The following is a 22,676-nucleotide window of genomic DNA, read 5'->3' on the forward strand; positions in this document are numbered from 1 at the left end:
CTTTGAAATGGCCAATATGATATATAAATATGATGAGTGGTCCATTAGGTAAAGTTAAATGGGTTACGAAATTGATTCGCTAATATGTTTTGGTGATGTAGAATTGAGTAAACCTGTAAGGTTAGATGCGACATTAAGGTGCAAATATGGTGCTTGTTCTGTATTAGGTGCAGAAGTGAAACAACATGTTCTTGAATTAAGAACATGGATGGAAGTACATGTAAGTACAACCTATGGCTAGAGGCCACAAATGGGGTTATTCCCTCTGAGGATGATCTTACTGTAAGCATAAAATATGTAATTACCTTGGTGAAATTACACCAAGGAAATGGTGAGATACCGAAATGGTATTCAATGTGGACTAAGATGTTTATAAACCTTGGTTGTATAACAAAGTAAGACTATGTGGTAAATGGTACTGAAAAGGATTTATGGCAAAAGTGCTAGAGTTCGCAGGATTAAAACTCAATTGAAGATAGTTGCTGGTTGTTATGTGCCAGAGAGTGATATGTGAGTGTGAGACAAGGATTGAAAGTTAGGAAAATGATGGATTGAATTGCCTGGATTTAGACTGGATATGATCTTATGTGGATAATTGTTGATAAGCTAACTAGGTTAGCACACCTTCCAAAAGAAATTATGGGCTCTATGGGTAAGATAACCCAACTAGTGAGAATGAATTGGTCAATCAGAGATAGTTCGCAAATGGGACGTTACGTTCCGGATGATCATATGTGGTGATACCGGATGATATTGAAATTTGGGAGAACCTAAAGACTCCTATTGGTCCCATTGAAATACTGGACCACAGTGAGATGAGGCTGAGAAGCAAGATAATTGTAATGTTAAAGAATTAGTAGGAATGACATACACATGAGGAGGCTACTTGGGAACGGGAGGATGAGATTCTTAGGCTGTATCCTGAGTTAGCGGACATGTATGATTTAATTTTTCGGACAAAATTTCAACAAGGTGAGGTGAATATAACACCTCATATTTCTAAATGTATAATTATATGTGATAATGTGGATTAAAAGGGAAGGATTAGTGAAAATTCTGAAATTAGGGCCAAAATATGTAAAAAGAGCAAAATAGTAATTTACCAAACACGTAACCCTAGGCATGAAAAATTGAGTAGAAGGTCTCAAATGGTAAAAATAATGTAAGAAATGGATTCAGGACGAAAAATCGAGTGAATAGGCAAGTTTCGGAAAATTTGATGAATAATGATTTTTTCGGTATAAAATACTGCCGTATAATTGTACCATTAAGCGCGAAAATTTGATGAATATTTTTAGGAAGTAAAAATAAGACGTGAACGAGAAAAATATGTAAGATATGAATTTGTGAGTTAAATTGGGTGATTTACGAAAGTTAAGTGATATTTGGGACCCACTTAAGTGACTTAAGTGGATAAAGTGACTTGAAATATAATTTTCCTCCCATTTTCTCTCTCCTACTTCTCCTTCTTCCCGTGGAAGTCTTAGCCATTGTTGTGGTTTGAGCTATTTAAACTACAATTCCCTTTTCTAGCCGTTTTTGAGAGAAACTCCCAACCACAAAGTTGTTCCCCTTGAGATTGTGAGTGACTTTCATGTAGAGTGCACCTTGTGGGGCTCATTGTGGAAGGATATATACCCTATTTACAGCCACGAAAATATTGGTATTTTTGGGAAATTTGGGGACTTTTTGTGTTGAACCATTGGTTGAAGATCATTTCCTTGGACCATTAGAAGCTATTGGTGGTAAGTTTTCTCATTCTCATTGAGTTTTTCATGAGATCATAAAATTAGTGAGGGTTTTGATGATGTGTGTTTAGTTATGGCAGTTAGGAGCATTAAATGGTATGTCTCCTTTCGAATTAAATGCTTAGAATGATAAATGATGATGATTGATGTAATAAAAATTATTGTGATTTGGAAATTGTAACTTAGTAAAATTTTGAGTTGAATTTCATTACTTTGTGAAATTGGTATGTTGTGTAATTGTGAAATTGAGTGGTGGAGTAATTGGAGGGGTTAATTAAAAGATTGTTGATGTGTAGAAGTGTTGGAATAGATTGAAAATCTTTTGGGACCCTAGCATGAAGAATTCGACCTATTGAGGTCATGAATGGTTTGATGATGTAAAAGTGGTATAAATGATGTTGTAAGATTGTGGATGGTGTTTATATGGATGGTAGGCTGGTGTGATGTTGTGGAATGGAAGGAAGAGTTTGGTATATATATGTATGTGTGGAAATTTGACCTATAGGAAAGTTAAGGAAAATAAATGAAAAATAGCCCTTTGGCCTAAGTGAGTAGGTTTGGGTATTGTATTGTGAAAGTGAATTGATTTCCTTGAAATTGTATTGATGATCATTGTTGTTTGATCATTATAGGTTTCCTCTCATGGACTGAATAGAGGAGAATTAAGCTTGGAGCTTACGTTGAGGAGCATTATCTTCAGAGTTGAGGTAAACCTTTGGAACTTCGGTTTAATCCCTTGTGTGCTCCACCACACCTAGTGGAAGGTTCTGGTTGGATTTTGTGTTTTTGACATTGTGTGATTATGTATGTTCATGCATTGTTGCTTGTTTGTGTGAAATATTTGTGATCTCTGGCCAGTAGATGTGTGTGGTTTGGACTTCCATTGGAGATATCCTTTGGGGATTCCGGTCGGGTTTTGCCATGAGGCCGACTCTGGGGGAGGCACTAGGATGATCCAAACGTGGGACTTCCGCTGGATAGGGCTCATGAGGAGTTCCAGTTGGGTTTTTCCATTGGGTCGTCTCATCCATGGGAGAGGCACCAGGAAGCTTCCCGGGAGTTATATAATGGGGTCCTTGAACGAAATCCTTATGTGGATATTCTTCGATTTGTGCCCAGTTGTTTGGTGATTTTGTATGTTATGCATTTTACATGATGTTATTGTTGCACTTTGAGTGAGCCATGGGGTGGAGTGATCCTCTAGTACCCTTGGTTTACTGAGATATATTTGTATATCTCACCCCGCGTTTGGGGACATCATTTTAGGTTATTGTGAGCATGGAGGACAATCGGGCAAGAGGCCCACTTAGTGGAGGAGTTGGATCATGATGTGCATATGGATAGCATAACATTTCAGAGGAGTTTAGTTGATGCACATAGTATGACATTTAGCATTTTGAGACTTAGATCATGAACATATTGCATGTTGAGATTTCCATGCTTTTGTGGTGTTCATGACTAGATTCTAAGTCTATGTAGCTGATGTACATTTATGCCTCTTGTTTATAGTTGTATTTTGATGATCATAGGACTTGTCCATGGCCACATATTTTGTGTTTTGAGGCATTTAGAGTCTTATGATGTAAAGTGACCATTTGACGTTTAAATGACTTTGGAATTGGGAAATATTGTAATTGATGCATTACATAATGAATATGCATGATGGAAGGACCTAGAGACTACATTAGTAATAGGGTACATGGGTTATAGTAAGTATCAAAGTGATAAGAATGAAATCATGGATCCCTTTTGAAGTGAAAAAGCTGTCAAAACTTGTTTTTCACAGTAGGAAATCGATTCCCTGTTGTTGGGAATCGATTCCCTGAGACAGAGCACGTGAATTTCAGCCACTATGAGGGCTGTGAATCGGTTCCTAAGGATGGGAATCGATTCCTAAAAACAGGGGAGCCATTTTGTAGCTTCTGTCTATTTCTGTAATTGCTGGGAATCGATTCCTGGCTATTGGGAATCGATTCCCACTGTGAAATTTTTGAAAAATTGTCATTTTATAACCTAGAGGTAATGGTATTGCTTAGTGGGGTTATAATAAATAAGTTTTATGCTTCCGCAAGTTTTTCATTTACAATTTCGGTGTTGTTTTTAATTGATTACGGAAATGGTTAATGTTTAAAGAAAAGAATGTAATAAAAGAAAAAGTTTACCCGTAATTTAATTAACTCAATTACTGTGATTGTAACTCCGCTTAATACCGTATGCAATGATAACATTACCGATACGTAACGGGCTGTTACATCTCGCGTTTCCTTCTTATTATTTTATCTAGAGTTTGAGAAGAGGAAATCTTATTTTGTATTCACTCCATAGTCCATAATGATAATTTTTTTCTTTTTCTTTTTTTAAAAACCATGTTTCTATTTATTTTCTGGTCCCGTAAATTGGATTCTTAATCGATTCGGTTCAGGTATTGGGTTGGTTATTCATTTGCCGGTATAAAATTAGTGTATTGGTTTGAACTAGATTTAACCGGTGTTAAATTGGCATTGGTGTTCAATCGGTACCAGTGTTTTGAAAAAATTGGTTTTGTGAAATTTTGGACAAAATGCTTGAAAAATACCACCAATAGGATTTGAATCTAGATCATGTGGATTATAACTTATAACATTTATCACTAAACCAACACTATTTTTTAGCTATAATTTTTCTAATTTTATATTTATTATGTGAGATAGATTATTCTAATTATTTTTTTTCATGTCTATTTTACCTATCACTCTTCAATATTATTATATCAGAATCTTAAGAGGAGAGAGAAATGAAAAAAGTTAGTTGGGATTCTAATCTAATGGTGTTAAAAAATAATAGATAAGGTAGACAAAAAAAAAGACAGAATAATTTATTCCTTATTATATTATATTTTATATATTTAATTCAACGGGTTTAAATAATGATCCATTAGTTAAATCAATAACTCATTGATCTAGTATCCTAACCGAGTTGATGAGTCGTTCTAGGTTGATAACACTGCTATCTAGTCATGCCATCCTTCGGCTGTTGTAGCTCTTCGTTCCATCATTGTCCCATCTAGCTCCCATAACTGGAGCATTTTTTTCTTGTTTAGCCAATCATTGGCAAGCCCGCGTTAATAGCTCATTGGACATGTCCTCATACACCTTATCTTTGATCTGCTTGTTCTCTTCATCAGCACCTGCTTAGCCACAAGTTAAACGCTGTGGACCACCATTTTAGGCAGTAACAAATTGTGTCATGCACTCTCATGCCTCCTTTCCAAAAAGCTGACTTTTTTTTAGGAAAGATGTCCTTCTATGGATAAAAACTCTACCATAATACAAGAGGATGGGTGAAATGTATTGCTTAAATTTTTACACTAATTCAAAATCACTTCCAACAAGAACTTTAATAATAACAAGGTCATAGCTACTATGATGTTATGAATCAATGCTAGATCACTTCCAATAATGCAAAACAGTACTACAACAACAAAATGTATGCTATGATAAGATTGTATATCATCAAAATGATGCAACACCTAGGAACAAGTTGACGACAACAAAACAATCTCAAGAAGTCAAGGATTCAAGCTACAACCAAATCAATATTACTACCAAATTAATTACAATTCAATGAACTATCAAGAACAAAATTACAATTCCCCCACACTTATCTTTTTGCACTCCTGGGCAAAAACTAAAACAGAAAGCAAAGACTAAGATCAACCAATCCTTTTTAACAATTACCAAGCATACAGAAAATACACAAAGATCATATGTCTTCAACTGATAAACCAATCAGGACAGAAATTCCCTAATCTCAAATCACAAGACCTGCTAATTTCAACTGCATATGCCAATTACAGAAAATGGTTCCTTACAGGATGCTCTCATTTTTTTTCTTTTATCTTAAGTGTATCAGGTAATCAGTGTGTCACTCAAATGTACTCAAGAAAATCATTCTACCATAGGCTTGCTCAAGTTCTACTTCTCCACTGCTACTAAGACATGCATGCACAAATCAAGAGGGCTTTATGTAGGGTTGTAATGGGGTTGAGGTGAAAGTATAGATGAAATATGGAAAAGAAAGTTAAACACCCTAGAAATCTACAAATCATTTTTTTTGTTTTTGTTTTTGTTTTTGTTTTTGTTTTTTTTTGAATCAGATGGTCACCCCCCACACTTAAATTTTTGCACGTCTCGGGCAAACCCCCACTCTTAAACACAACATCACAGTGAAACCATTGCTCAGTAAATCTCCAGGGTGTGGAATTAATTGGTTTTTCACTTAGGTTTGTAATGTGGCTTAAGAAACAAAGAATATATAGGCTCAAAGGGGCTCACCAAGGGATAATAATATAAGGGCTGGCTATCAGGCTAAAGTGGGTAAAATAAAAAAAATTAATGCCTCAATCATATTCATGCATCTAGTTGAAAAATGCAGTTTCAAAAAAAACTGGAGCAAGTTCTAGAGAACAAAGATCAAGAGCAGAAGCACACAAGAAAGAATGGCCAAAAGATGTATGCCATGTATACATGCTCAAAATAATTACCAGAAAGAGGAGGAAAATCTACCTATGAAAATCAAAAACTAAAAGAAAGAAGAAAATGCAAATAACAGAAAGAAAATAAAAGAGGGAATAGAACTCCTTGAACTCCCTAAGGAGAATAAACAACATCAAGCAGCCTAATCTCTGCTTCCACCTCTGTATCCTCAGGCTGCTGTGGTGTTCCTTCATAGAAGGGCTTCAGACGATGCCCATTCACAGTAAATGTGCTCCTAGTCTGTTTATCTTTTAATTCAACTGCACCATAAGGAAAGAAATTAATAATAACAAATGGACCATCCCATCTTGATCTGAGCTTACCAGGCATGAACTTAAGACGAGAATTAAACAGTAGAACATTTTGGCCCACTACAAACTCTCTCCTCAAGATCTGCTTGTCATGGAATGCCTTTGTTTTCTCTTTATATATCCTGGAACTCTCATAAGAATCCAATCTCAGCTCTTCTAATTCTTGCAGGTGTAGTTTCCTCTCCACTCCTGACTGGATGAGATCCATGTTGCATTGCTTCACAGCCTAATATGCTTGATGCTCCAACTCTACCAGAAGATGACATGCTTTTCTATAAACAAGTCGGTAAGGGGATATCCCAATTGGAGTCTTGTAGGCAGTCCTGTATGCCCACAAAGAATCTTCAAGTCTCTTGCTCCAATCCTTCCTATTAGAATTAACTGTTTTTTGAAGGATTTGTTTGACTTCTTTATTTGAAACTTCAGCTTGGACATTGGTCTGTGGATGGTATGCAGTGGCTACTTTATGAATTACACCGTATTTCTTCATTAATCCAGCCATGGTTTGGTTGCAGAAGTGAGAACCTTGATCACTGATAATAGCTCTAGGAATGCCAAACCTGCAGAAAATATTAGATCTGACAAAATCTACAACAGCAGCAGAGTCATCAGTCTTGGTGGCTTTCGCCTCAACCCATTTAGATACATAATCAACAGCCAAGATAATGTATGTAAATCCAAAAGAAACGGGAAAGGGACCCATAAAGTCAATACCCCAAACATAAAAAATCTCACAGAAGAGTATAGGTTGCTGGGGCATTTCATGCCTATAGGAAATACCACCTGCTCTTTGACAATTATTGCAAGACTTACAAAACTCATTGCATCATGAAAAAGAGAAGGAAAAAACAAACCATAATCTAAAACTTTCCTAGTAGTTTTTTGTGGTCCAAAGTGACCACCACAGGCAGATGCATGACAAAAATTCAAAATAGATTGGAATTCAATATCAGGCACACATCTCCTAACTACTTGATCACTATAAAATTTCCACAAATAAGGATCATCCCACACATAATACTTAGACTCACTTTTAAATTTTAGGATCTGAGCCTTAATGGAATCAACAGGAAAAACACTAGCAACCAAGTAATTCACTGTATCAACAAACCAAGGAGACTTACCTTGCAGCTGTAAAAGCTGCTCATCAGGAAATTCATCATGAATAGGGAGAGGATCATATGAACGAGAAGTGATTCGGCTCAGGTGATCAGCTACCTGGTTTTCTGCTCCACTTCTATCCTTGATTTCAATGTCAAACTCTTGGAGCAGTAACATCCACCGGATGAGTCTAGGCTTAGCATCTGCTTTCTTTAAAAGAAATTTTAAAGTTGTTTGGTCAGAGAAAACAATAACCTTAGTATCTAACAGATATGACCGAAATTTATCAAGAGCAAATACTATAGCCAAGAGTTCTTTTTCTGCGGTGGTATAATTTTCTTGGGCCGAATCCAAAGTCATGGAGGCATATGCAATGACATGTGGAGCTTTGTTGACCCACTGAGCAAGAACAACTCCAACAGCATACTTGGAGGCATCACACATCAACTCGAATGGAAGGGACCAGTCAGGTGATTGAATCACAGGGGCAATAGTTAGGCAGCGCTTCAGATGATCAAAAGCTGCCTTGGATGCATCACCAAACTCGAACTCAATGTCTTTCTAGAAAAGTTTGGACAGTGGTAGGGCAATCTTGCTGAAATCCTGAATGAAGCGCCTGCATGACCAAGAAAAGAACGAACTTCCTGCACAGAGGCGGGGTAAGGCAAAGCAGTAATAACATCAATCTTAGTAGGATAACTTCAATTCCCTTTTTAGACACTACATGTCCTAACACTATTCTCGACTCAACCATAAAATGACATTTTTCAAAATTCAAGACAAGATTAGTCTAAATGCATTTTTTTAATATTCTGCCGAAATTACCCAAACAAACATCAAAATAAGACTTATATACACTAAAATCATCCATAAATACCTCCATACAGTCCTCTAAAAACTCAAAAAAGATGCTTACCATGCAACGTTGGAAAGTACCTGGTGTGTTGCAAAGGCCAAAGGGCATCCTCCTATATGCATATGTGCCAAAGGGACATGTGAAGGTGGTCTTTTCTTGATCCTCATACTCTAAGGTATGCTTAGGGACAACGCTACTGTAAGTCAACCTACGAACTCTAATAGCAGCATGTAGTGATCTCTCTATCTCAGGGTCATATGAATATAAATCATCAACACTGGTAGTACTCCTAGTCATGCATCACAGGCATAGGCATACAGCAGTAAAATCACAAAACATACGATAGGACACAAAAACTATCGAAAACAACAAACAGAAGCAAAAATAAATCTACGAAAATTACCAAACGACCTCAGAACGCTATGGGACCAACTCTCCTAAAGTCTAATCGACCCTACGGACTCAAAAATCAAATATTTTTTAAAAAAAATAAAATAAAATAATAAACAAAGGAATTTGGCTAAAATTGGGCATTCAACATGAAGGGACTTTTGACTGGGATGATCGCCTCCTTCACGTCACCAATTTTCAGAGCGATCAGAGCAAGTTGAACAAGTGCAAAAATACTCGATATGTAACATCCTCTACAACTTACTAGGATAGAGGATATCACATTAATTCTTAAATCTTATTTTAAATAAGAGAACGAGAATTAGAATGAAATTCTAATGCAACAGATATGAAATAAGACATATGACAAAATACCCTTAAAATATAATTATACAAAAGTCAAGTTCACTATTACATCAGAAATACATCATAATCTAAACTGAAAAGAAATATTTTTTTTATTTAATTGCTCCACTAAGCTCCGTATAGTCTTCAAAGTCTTTAACCATAGTGCTTTACCCTACTCCAAAGCTACACATACTGACCTGTTTACTCTGGGAAGGTTAGCATAAAAACAAACACACGTGAGATAAATCTCAGTAATATTGGGGTTTTCGAACTATAACCAATCCAGCCACTTTAGTGGAAAATATCATTCTCAATGAATAAAATCCATAATAAGAAAATAATATCATAAACAATAAATATAAGCCCAGACCTTTGTGGGTTCTACCCAAACTTTGTTGGTTCTAGATACAAACATATATAGGAAAATGTAATCTTTAACTGAAATGACTAATGCTCAATTCTGGAGCGCCCAAATTATGTGGGTTCTGTATGTGAAAGGTTCTGTATAGCGGAGCTCAAGCCATGATAAGACGTCCCTTACCCTATAACCATTTTGATCCCCTTGTGGGTCTGTCACATCAGATCATTCAGTAAAAGATTACATATTCCATTAATATTCATTTGGCACCAAAGAAATTCTTTAGTTTCTATAAACTTGATTCAAGATCATTCTCATATCTAGTAAATTCATCAAATTCACAAAGCCAAATATAGAAAATAAAGTAAAAGAGTAAAAAGAATTAATAAAATAATTTTGGCAGAGTAACAACTTATTCATAACTTTTAAAGAAATAACTTTAAAATGCCAACTTTCAACATGACAGATAAAAACAGAACCAACATAGCTTTCTAAAATATCTAAAAATTAACTTTAAAAGTAAAGGAGAGGATGTGTTGCTTACTCCCACTATTACCTTCCCTTTTCTTTTTCTTCTTTCTTTCTTTTTCATTTCCTCTTCCTCTTCTTCTTTTTCCTTTCTTTCTCTCTCTCTCTCTTCTTCTTCTTCTTCTTAAGTTTCTAAACGGGGGTTGTTTATATAGATTTTGAAAAGAGAATGTAATCATTACTTTTTATAAAAATCTAAGGAATCTAATCATTACCTTTATAAATATCTAAGGAATCTTAATCATTACGTTTATAAATATCTAACGAATCTTAATCATTATTTTTATAAATATATAAGGAATCTTAATCATTACTTTTATAAATATCGAAGATATTTTATCAAAATATTTAAGATATTTTATATTTTATTTATTATTATTATATATTTTATTAATATTATATATATATTATTATTATTTTAAATATTACACGATACGTCCTGAAACGACAAAGAAACACCAAAACGGGTTAGAAACGGCAGAATTTGGCAAAAATAAGGCGATCAAACGCACTTATAGGGCGTGACTTATGCTCAGAAGGTCAAATTCTTTTGAGAATTGAACTCCTGAGACTAATCTCTTAGACAAAAGTTTGACCAATCGCCCGAAATTGCCCAAAAATGCACATTGTAATGCAGAGAAAGCAATAACTGATACAAGATGCAGTAACAGATGCAGGATTCGATGCAGAAACAGAGGTGCAGAACACAGATGCAGAAACACACACGAATGCAAAAACAGAAACAAGAAACAAGACGAACAAAACGCACACAAATGCAGACGCAAAAAGAATGCAGATGCAGAATTAATGCGAAAAAGATGCAGAAAAATGAAACAGATGTAAACAGAAAACAAGACAAAAAACAGAAAACCCAAAACGAAAACTGCAGAAAATGGAATTTTTTTTCTTAACAGAAACAGAAAAAAAAAATTAAAAGAAAAAGAAGAAGAAGAAGAAACAAAAACAGAAAACAGAAAAATTAGAAAAAGAAGAAGGGAAAGAAGAAGAACGCTTTTGACGTGCATTGTCGAACCCACGCAAATTACCGAGCTTTAGGTTTGTAGTGATAGGGCAACTCGGATCGTCTCCCAAAGAACCTGCTAGAAATCAAAAACACTCTGTAAAATAGAATATAAAAAGCGAAAAGGGGATTTTGTTGATTTGAGATTTAAATAAAAACATAATTAAATTTGGAATTTAAAAATCAGAACTAAAAGCAATCAACGTAAGGAATTAGGATTCATTAATTTATTTCGTCATTGGATAAAAATAAAAGTATCAATTTGTGATTAACCCCAATTGAATTCGGAATCCTCAAATTCAATTGGAAATCCTCTCTAGACTATCGCCTAGCATTTGGTTGAATACAGTATTTAAACTATGCAATCGCGATAGTTTAAGCCTGTTCAACTTATGTTTATTGGGTTAATTAATCTGACCATTAGATCTAATGATCAATTTTCCTTTATAGAATGCCATCGCATTATCAGTTTGAATATCTACAATCGCTTGATATTCAATGTGAATTGGAAAAAAATGAAATTGATTTGAAAGGTTAAAACAGATACTCTGAAATAATCTAACGAGCCTTTAATCCTTAGATTAATTAAAGGTGTTTAGCCTAGTATCGCGAGGTTAAACATCATTTAAAATAAAATAAAAAAAGAAGAAGAAGATGAAAAGAAAAGAGTGCTGAATTTCGAATTTCAAAGAAAAACTCAAAACAATTGTTTAATCCAAAAATCTAACTACCGAAGGGTTTCCTAAAGTTTCCCTTAAATAACCCACATTCCCTTAGTAATCTATCGAACTCCCCACATGAAATATTTAGTATCACAAACAGAAAATAAAATAAAAAAGAATACAAAATTCATCTCTTTATATCTTTTGTATTAATAAAAAATAAAATAAAAACAATTCTTCTCTCTTTAATAACGGGATAACGACGAAAATGCCACACTATTCACAAAATTACCTGAATCCCACAGATTGAATTTATTTTTTTCTCCAAAATGTCACGTGACCTAACTCGCTACAACACCTAACGAGTTAGGTGATGACACATGACAACATGTTCATGGCCACGTCAGCCGCTGCACAGTGCAGCGAGATTACATGGCAGACAGCTTCTGCCACAGCTTGCCACGCGGCATAAAACGCTAGGTAGCTTGGCGTGTTACGTGTCTGAAACGTATCAAACTCACTATGCTGCATAGCATGTTACATGTCAACTTTTCTGACACATGGCCATACATGATGTGCTACATAGCATATTATGTGTAAGTAGCCTAGCAGTCTAGTGTTTTTGGTCTAATAAATTCACCACTATAAATTCACCACTTCCTTTCTCATTTCTTGCATCATTGTGGTCTAATAAATTATAGTATAATTTTAATTATTGAATTTTGTATTTTGAAATAAAATAATTTAAGAAAAATTAATATTGATTTGAATAGTTTAGTTTTAAATAACTTATGTTAAAATAATTTAATTTAGGACTGTTAATTTAATTTAATTTATGTGTGTTAATTGATTTAATTTAATGTAGGAGTGTTAATTACTTTAATTTAATTTAATTTAATTTATGTTAAGTTAAATTATTTTTAACTGTTAATTAATTTAATTTAATTTTTTCTTTATTAATTTAAATTATTTTATAACTTTTTAGGAATGTTAATTAATTTCATTTAATTTAGCTTATGTTAAGTTAAATTTTTTTTGAACTGCTAAGTAATTTAATTTAAAAGTAAATACCACTTTTAATCCTCAGCAAATTTTACAATACCCGCTTTAGTCCCTAACAAATAGTCCCTAAGAAATTTAAAATGGACTTAGTTAAAATTATGATTCTTCACAAATTCAAAAAAGAGCCATATTAGTCCCTCAAATAGACCCATTTTGAATTTTTTAAAAATCACGATAAACCTTTTTATCCTTTTTATTTGCCAGACGAGCATCGCAAAATTTGCTGAGAACCGAAAAAAGTATTTACTCTTAATTTAATTTAGGAGTGATAATGAATTAAATTTAATTTATTTCTATTAATTAATTTAGTTTATATTATAGGGTTTATTTACTTTATATGAAGTGCATTGAAATAAAAAAGAATCATTTTCTTTTGATTTTATTCCTCTCTACATCGAGAGGGATGTAAAACGTGTGAATCTCACATAATGCATTCATCTAACTCTCTTCCTCACTACATATCAAACAAGGGATGGTGCAATCCTTTCCCTCTTTTCCGTTCCTTTGCACCCAAAACCACTATAGTAATCAGAACATAGACAAGGATGTAGATCAACCAGTTCAAAATGGAATTGAATGAATAGGATGCAGATCAATAAATTCATAATGTAATTAAATGAATGGTATGCATTAAGAAATTATAAAATCACTATTTGAGTCACGGGTTCAAATTCAAAAAAAAAATCTTGTTGCAAATATCCAAGGGTAAAACTGTAGATTACCATTATTCCTACTCTGTTGCTAATCAGGGTTTAATGGAGAATGATGATTTGCATGAACTTAAAAGAGAATGAACTTAAGCCTCCCTAAAAATAACCAAGGTAATGAAAATCACCACTTGTATCTCTTCATATACTTTAAATCCAGTAATCCACTACAGTTGAGTGTACCATAAATGCCACCAAAAGTACCAAATACCAAACTCATTACTGCAACCATCAAGACTGAAAAACCAAATACAGATATAGACTACAGCAGGAACAGGGGTCTACGAAAGTACAGAAAAAATATATCTAAATCTGAAATCCTTAAAAGCTAAAATGATCCAAATGGAAAACAATCACCCCTAAATGTCATCTAATAATTCTGCGAATAATCAAAGCTCAATGGCTGTTGACCAAATGGAACCTGCAAAGCAAGCAAAAATATAGATAAGACACATGACAGAAGATAAACTCAATTCTGCAAACTTCTAGAGAAAACAAGATGTTTTAATCGTTGTCGGTAAACAGAATTCTAACAATCTGAAGTGTAACAAATTCTTTAACCTAGCCTGACACTTATCAAATACCCAACATTCAAGAGCAACATGTGTATCAAAGAAACACAAATTCGATGTGAATATCTCCCATTTCCAACCTTCATTACACCCAAGGTTGTAGGGAGTAGAAAGATTGTAAATTGTAAGATTAACACGGATGTAAAATCTTACTTAATATACAAAATTATATTTAAAACATATATATATATATATAGAAAATAACAAATAAAAACAATATTGAAAGTCATATTAAATTTAATTAAAAACTTCAAAACTATAAAGGGCAATTTAACAATCAGTTTTTTATTAATTATATAAAAAGTTTTAATCTGATAATTAAATTAGACAAAAAAGAAAAAAGGAACAAAAATAAAAAACTGCAAATTCAAATAATAATTAAAAATAAAAGTAAAAAGGAGTGAGACTCGAAACATGTGGCTGAGTTATTCGAAAGAGAAAAAGACAATTCTCTCTTTCTCTCTCTCTCTTCAAAGGCCCAAGTGACAAAAAGATTATTCTCTCTCTCTTTAATGGCCGATTGTAGCCGGAGGACTAGACATCTCGCATCGCCCTCTTCATCATTGATCTGGTCTCCGACAACGAATGCTCTCTCTCTCTCATGGCAGATTGCAGCCAGATTATTCCATATCTTGCATTGTCCTCTTCATCACTGATCTGGTCTCCAAAGACAACCGTTTGTCGTCTCCAACTCCTGCCCTCTTCTCTTTCTCTCTCTCACACTCGCCATACTCAGACACGGGTATTTTCGTGAATCATCCGAAACAGAATGATCATGTGATCCCACTCATTCATTCATTCACGATTCTGCAATTGAGTTGGCACATTCATGGTGGAAAAACTCGTAGGATCGTGCACTCAATCTTGACACCCATGATTACACCTACCTCCCCAACACAATTTGACTAGTAGAAGTTGAAGAAATAAAAAAAGACTAACAATACAAATCTATGACCAAAGAAAATGAAAGATTGCAAAGGCAAGATATCCAACACACATGTAAGCTGAAAGAAGAAACCAGAAATAAGTAGTAATCTAGATAAAGAAAATGAGACATTGCACTTTTACAGGTCATATCAATAGCCTTAACCCACAAAACTTAAATTTGATAAAAAAAATTATAAATTTATTTCTAACATGCCCTGGTATTTTAAAGCTAAAATACAAGAAACACTCATCACAGTGTAATGAAATTAAGTAGATTAACCGTGGCTTACTTGGAAAACAGCATGTCTAAATTGGTCATATGAATGTGCATACATAATTGCAGCACTCGGCCATTGTAGGTAAGCAGCATCCCTAGTTGTCTGATTCAATCCCGTGACACCAAAAGGACTCATTACCAGGTTTGAAGGAGGTCCATAGCCAATTGAAGCTTGATTTTGTGACATCTGACTCAGCTGATTAAAAGTAGTGTCATACTGTGCGAATGAAGGTTGAACTTGTTGCATACTAAAAGGCACCAAGTTGAGGGAAGAGGCTGGAATACTCCTTGCATACCTGAATAAGTAACATAATAACATAGTTTTAAATAGCGGGTAGCGGTCGACCCCAAAATCGCTATAGCGGTATAGCGGGTAGCAGTAAAGCCGCTACTGTGAAGTCCATATAAATAATTATAATAAATTATACCACATATATAAATGCTATATAAAATTCTATAAGATAAGAAATCACCCAAAATAGGAGGAAATGAGGAATGGAAAGTATAATACTACACATTCAAAACAAGGATTCAAGGAACATAAAGGAAGCAACATACTAGTTCATTGAAAGTAACAAAATTAATAACATTCTAGAAACATAAACGATAGTATGAAACACTCATTTGCAATAATCTAAGGTAGTGCTTTTTAAGAAGAAAGCGTCCTAACTAAAATCCTCCCCCAAGGTAAAGACTCAATACAGTGGTATCCTGCACTTAGCTCCTACAAGTAAAATGGTACACCAATAAGTTAATCAGAGTGTATCACAGTATTTTACTATGTTACATTTTGCTCGTCATGGAAAAGAGATTACAGAGACCAAATAAAATCCTTATTCTATTTGGTAACGGCCTTGGGTTGTTTAATTACTCTTTTATGGTCCAGCTCAGTCTTCTCATTATCCTTATGAGAGATCTCACTAATGGGCTCAACATGTGTCAGATCCACTACATCCTCCTCCCCATGAAGCCCATGTTGGTCCACGAGGATGGAAGTTTCCAGAACCTCTTGGCAACCACTAGGATTGTGAAAAAGTGCCTCACGCGGATCGCTAGCGGAACCGTTGGATGAATTGTTATCCACGGTTGACATTGACTTGGGGCGGTGGGAACCAGCTGTAAAGCATTTATGCTTGTCAGTTGGCTGAACGGTCCTGATTGTCTCATTGGGAGTGAGCATATAGCACTCAGTCTCCCCAAAAAGTCGCAAGTAAATATCTATTTTACCCCTCACTTATCCTGGCTTTTTCCCATTATACCCTTAAATGATACTCAATTTACAAAACGCTGCCACCCATGCTTTCGACGTTTTGTTTTCTACCTAGATGTCTGTAACTCCTCTTCCTTTCCCTGTAACTACCGTCCACCACCGCCGAAACCAGCCGCTACCGGAAACCAACGCATTGCAGTGCGGAAGTAGCAACTGGGTGCCGCAACGCACAACTGAAGCGCGATAGTGAGCTAAAGCGGCGGTATTTTAATCATAGCTAATACAATCTGATAAATAAACAAACTCTTCATATAAAAAATTAAACCCAATTTAAAACATCAAGTTCCAAACATGGAGAAAAATTTTAAGAAACTAAAAACATCTATAAACATTAGAAGAGTAAGTTCTCAAATCTAGAGCCATCAGTGGTTTTGATTTATGCCAGCCCAATAACAGAATGCAATCCATAACTCTTCCATCCCTCTCATGCAAAAATAGCTTTTTACTTTCACTTAACAGGATTTAGAAATCCACAACAACTTGAGTGAACCCCAAAAGGTTTTATAAAAATAATTTACCTAAACTACTCTCACTTAATTATTATTATTTAAAAAAACACTCCACTTGAGTTGTATCCCACATCTCCGCACTCCCTCGCAATAAACTAACTCCCTCATCAATTAAGGATTTTTTAACAATTAATTTAACAAAAATTATTAAAAAAATTAATTATTTTAGAGGTAATTGTGGGTGCAATTTTTTCATATAAATGCATTATTACCATACAGGTTTCTAATTCTGAATACAACACAGCAAAAAGGCCAAATAACCATATATTTGCAGCTTTTGAATTCAATACCAAGACAGCTCTCAAACAAATAATACAGAACAGTGATAGAACTGACCTTCCATAGTTACGATCATAATCTGGATCACTACGATCCTTTTCCCTATCTCTGAAAATGGCAACTCGAGTAGAACTAATATCCCTACTACTAGTGAATTTTTCATAATCAGCCATAGGGTTCTTGCTAGTTTCATTCTCATCCTTGCTCAGTAAATAATTTTTCTCATCCATTGGGACCTGGGACAGAGTATCACCTGAATCATAACTTCTAGAGCTACTAAAGATTCGTGCCCGTGCCCGATCATATTCCTCTTTCCTCTCCTCTACACTTCTCAGAGGATTGCCTTTGCCCCCAGCTTCATTGGCTTCACTTAAACTGGTTTTATTAGGCCTAGGCCTTATGGCAATTTTCATCTGCTCAGGTTTACCATTTTCCAATTGTTTGGCAGGTATTTCAGATAAGCAGACCACAGGATACCTGCTTTCTGCTAACTTTCTCACCATAATCTTAGTTCCCTGGCCATCTAAGCTGTTATCTTGAACCATTGTTTGCAAACCATAGTGTTGAGCAACACGATGAGCAGCCAGTCTGAGATAGGAAGAAGGGAAATGTTGAAACTCAAAATGCTGTTGATAAGCATTACCCAGAAACCTCTGAATATCCAGCTCCATCCGCAAAACTGAAGTTGAGGAATAAAGAGTAGACAATGAAAAAGAAAAATATCATGATATATAATAATGGGGGAAACTGAAAACAAATAACCCAAAACACATCCAGAGAAGATATTAGTAGGGGAAATTACAGACATAACAAAATGAATGTTGACAAACATATGATCAAAGATAAACCTATTCATTTCCTAGAAAGCTCCTAAATCCTAATCCAAGAGTCCTCTACCACTCAAGCCCCAAAATACATAGAGAAGAGATTTCAGCCAGATGGCCCAAAATAGCTTATAAATATGGGGAAAATGTTTGTCCTTTTAAAGGATGGTCATTTTAGTTAAAACTAGTGTTTTTTATCTAAAATTTAAATTTAAAAAAAAAAACTCACTTTCTCCCCCATGATTTCCATCGTGTATCTCTTTCTCTCACTTAAAAGAACAAACACCAAACCCTATATATATATATATATATATAGTACAAGGAAAACAACAAATTCTCAGGCTCTATTCCTTTTGATACAAAATCCACATGACCATGATTTCCACAGGTACCAAAGGAAACAAAAAGACAGATTTTGCTTGGAAAAGATGATTATAGTAATTGGGCAACAGTAGGTGATATCTTTCTAAAAATTCAAAGCAAAAAAATGCTACATTAATATTGAAATTTTTAACATCAGAAATTAAGCTTATTGAAGGGGAACCTTGGCACCATGGAGGGTATGGTCGCCATGTAACCCAGAGGTCACAAGTTCAATTCATGCAATCAAACTCTTGCAAATACAAGATAAGACAGCTTACTATAGACCCACACAATAGGTCTGACCCTTTCCTAGATCTTGCACACAGTGGGAGCTTTATAGCACCTTTATAGCACCAATCTGCCCATTTTTTTAGAAATTAAGCTGATTCTCTTATTATTCCAAATTAAACCATCAAATTTATATGGAGCAAACATAAACCACTTACATTTTATCCTTTACACAAAGAAGTTATCTGCGGTGAGCAAATGATCCTATTACAACAACAAGCAAGCCTTATAATACTTGATTTGACCAAAGGGTAGTGGGTTCGATTCTTAGGAGTCGCAACTCCTAGGGAGGGTGAAGAGACTCAAACCTGAAACAAAACACTAGCTGGTATCTAATCCCCCCCAAAAAAAAATGCCTTATACTACTGGGTTAGATCCGCTACATGGACCAAATGATGCCATTGTGCTGTGTCATACACCAAATTTCTGTAATATAAATGGGTGGAATTCAACACCCAACTACCATCTAGTTTCACTCACGGTAGCCCGGTAGTCCAAATTTCTCATTCCCATTGAAACACCCCAACATTGAACATCACATTCAGAATCTTAATTTTATGTTAATCTCAATTATCTCAATTGCATAAGATATTGCCAGAAGAATCCCAGATCTGACATGACATACCTATACCTAACCCAAAAATTAATAAAAATAAATAAAAGCAAAAATTAGTTTCATATCTATAAAACCTAAACCCAAAATATATTTTATGAAAACAATCATAACCAAAAATTTGAAGAAGAAAAAAACGCTAAATCCACTTCAAGCAATTAATTTGCAGCATACCCATCAATCAGAACACTAAAAAAAAAAAAAACCGAACAACATAAAATAAAAAACGACAAACATCATGGTCTATGATACGAGATTAAGATTTAAGAGAGACAGAGAAAGCACTAACTTGTGAGACGGTGACGAGGGTTCTGAAGAGCCTCAACCAAAAAAGGGTCAACCATTGACTCCTTGTCCTCAAACCCAGAAGCGACATCGTTGGATACAGACGATGAATCCATGGTTACAACTCTCTCAAGCTCAGAAAAACAAAAAAAAAAACAAAAAACTATATGGCAGCTTCCAGAATCTTCTTCCTCTTTTCTCCTCCTCTAATTCCTCCCGCTTTGATGAGGGGAAAGAAAAAGGGTCAGAAAAAAAGAAGAGAAGGTGTACGTTACCATAAGATAAGGAAAGATATAGAAAACGCCATTGTTTTTCTCTCTCCCAAATTTATTTCTCTCTCCTCATAAGGAAAGAACGAGGAGGAGCAATATTAGAGGGAACATTGAGATTATATCGGTCCTCAAATCTTCAATGTAATAAAGACAAAGAAGATAAAAAGGGTCATCGTAATGTCTCTTTTGCTAGGGTTGGTGTGTAACAGTGTAAGGGTCACAAATTTCATATGATCAAATCCATTCATTATTTGATTTTTTTACCAATTTTTTCTTTCCTTTTAATATTTTTTTTTAATGTCAATTAATGTCTGATATCCTACTGGGTCTAATTGATTTAATATCCGGATTAAATTCCTTGTTCTTTTCCAAAATGTTAGATCTTACTAAATTAATTTTGGAATTGAATTTTTCTATCATTCTGTAATTCTCATGAATCAAACTTAGGATTCTTTGGATAATATTATGGATTTTAAATATATTTTTTAATATACATATAAGGGATAGGTTATTCTGCCTACTCCCTTCTTGCTTACTTTTGCCTACCCTTCCATCACCGTTGAATTACAATCTAATCTAACGATCCATAATTACGAAATAAAATAACCCTTTTTTTTTTCTCTCCTCGCTTCCTCCCACACCCTTTCTCTCTCCCCCCTTTCTCTCTTCCTCAACGCCGTCTCTTTTTTTTTTTCTTCATAGCTGGTGAAAGAAATTAGATGAATTGAAAGAAAACAAACAACTATTGAAAAAGTAGATGAATTGAAAAAGTAGAAAACAAACAACGTCGTCCCTAACAAATAAAAACGCAAGGATTCTTCAAGCAAAATTGAAAGAAATTAGATGAATTGTTGTAAGATAGTGGAAAAATTATAGAACTGAAAAAGATTGGGAATTGGAGCAGAAAAAGTTGGAAATTTGTGCACTGGAGAAGACAAACAACTGTTTCAGAATGAGTTTGTTCCCTACTGTATAGATAGCCCAAGTGCACTCACGTCGAACAAGCATGTTCTTATTATTCAATTATTCATTTACTTATGTTTATAATTTCAAATGTTGTGGTAGATGAATCGCATAATGCTTCTGCGCACGTTCACCTCGGCAGAGATCAGAGATAAAGGGGGAAAAAAGTATCGATAGATCAAAAGGATGTGTCCGGATCGCAGAGGAAGAGAGAAATGAGAGAAGAGAGAAATGAGAGGAGAGAGAAAGGGTGTGGGAAGAAGTGAGGAGAGAGAAAGAAAAAAAAAAGGTTATTTTATTTCGCAATTATGGACCGTTGGATTAGATTGTAATCCAACAGTGATCAAAGGGGTAGGCAAAAGGTAGACAAGAAGGGAGTAGGCAGAATAACCTATCCCTACATATAAAAGGTCATCGTCGTAGAATTTGGGTATAATAAAAAGATAATTTACTACTTGGTATTTAATTTTTTCTTAATTTTTTTTTTAATAATCAATCATCTCTTTATTTTCTTATTTAAATTTGATTTCAATGCAGACTAATAATGGTGTGTTTAATTTTAATTAATCATTAACTTTAAGAAAAAATAGAATTATATTAACTAAAATAATGATTCCGAATTAAAAAATAATAAAAATATTAAAGTGTATATCTTACCTGAAACCCGAGTGTGAGAAGTCATGTACATTTTCCTAATTTTTTAAGCTAAGTATGGAAGTTGAGATCGTAAGTTTGCATGTTCATAAATTATAAAATAAGAACATGATAAAGAATTTTGAAAATATATATATCCGGAAACGACGATGAAGGATTAACAGCAGTCATTATCTTGTGAGCAATTGTGTTGGGGTAGTTTCTCTCTCTAAGTCTTCTTTACTTTGATATGTATTCTGATGGAAAGAATGACATTAAGGTTGTAAGCATGTAATACCATTGATCTTTTTTTATCTAACAACTCTCAAATGAGGTGTCAAACTTCAAATTTGACACCGGTGTCAAAGGATCCTACGCCTACACACATATATATATATATACAACTTATAATTTGATACGTCCGTCATATACCAAATCAATGATTGAGATCAAATGCATCAGTAATTAATTGAGCCAGATAACGTTTGATGGGTAATATTAAGAGTCTTAATACTATAATTATAATAAAATCCTTTTAATATTATAATTGACTCTTAATATTTCTAACATTCTCCCACTTAGCTCGATTAATCATAATATACATGTTCATCTCTAACGTTAGTCATCATAAAAAGATAAATTGTCAAGTGTGAGTTATGGCGGTAGTGCACTATTAATTCAGTACATTCCCTTCCATATACTACAACACCAACAATCTGTCATATAACATTCATAATATAGGAAACATAATGGTCCACATAATGTCTTATAAAGACTTCATTATCAAAATTCATAATGTGTATACTACTATAAATAACAAGGAAACATAATGTATGTCAGAAACACATAGGTGAGCTCAGAGTGTCACACATCAATAATCTTTAATACAACCATGGCTCATACTTTCAACATGTTCTTTAAATAACTTTGGTTGTAACCCTTTCGTCAAAGGGTCTGCCATCATGTGTTCGGTTCTGATGTGCATATTTGACACT

At 34.4% G+C, this 22,676-nt stretch overlaps 2 protein-coding genes across 2 annotated transcripts; both read right to left on the minus strand.

The window, feature by feature from the left end:
- Nucleotides 1-6,376: 6,376 nt before the first annotated feature.
- LOC133316922 (uncharacterized) lies at nucleotides 6,377-6,781 on the minus strand. The gene has a single exon (XM_061518718.1). It carries the CDS (start codon nucleotides 6,779-6,781, stop codon nucleotides 6,377-6,379), a length of 405 nt encoding a protein of 134 aa, XP_061374702.1.
- A 6,943-nt stretch (nucleotides 6,782-13,724) lies between these two features.
- Nucleotides 13,725-20,197, minus strand: LOC133316918 (uncharacterized). The gene is made up of 4 exons (XM_061518715.1): nucleotides 19,818-20,197; nucleotides 17,498-18,119; nucleotides 15,396-15,678; nucleotides 13,725-14,027 (listed from the first exon to the last, which is right to left on the minus strand). The coding sequence occupies exons 1-4, from the start codon at nucleotides 19,927-19,929 to the stop codon at nucleotides 13,977-13,979; spliced, it is 1,068 nt and encodes a 355-aa protein (XP_061374699.1). The 5' UTR covers nucleotides 19,930-20,197; the 3' UTR covers nucleotides 13,725-13,976.
- Nucleotides 20,198-22,676: the final 2,479 nt, after the last annotated feature.

Source organism: Gastrolobium bilobum, unplaced genomic scaffold, assembly GCF_033153095.1.
Source record: "Gastrolobium bilobum isolate Gb01-03AN ecotype WA unplaced genomic scaffold, APGP_CSIRO_Gbil_v1 utg200721, whole genome shotgun sequence".
Taxonomy (NCBI): Eukaryota; Viridiplantae; Streptophyta; class Magnoliopsida; order Fabales; family Fabaceae; genus Gastrolobium; species Gastrolobium bilobum.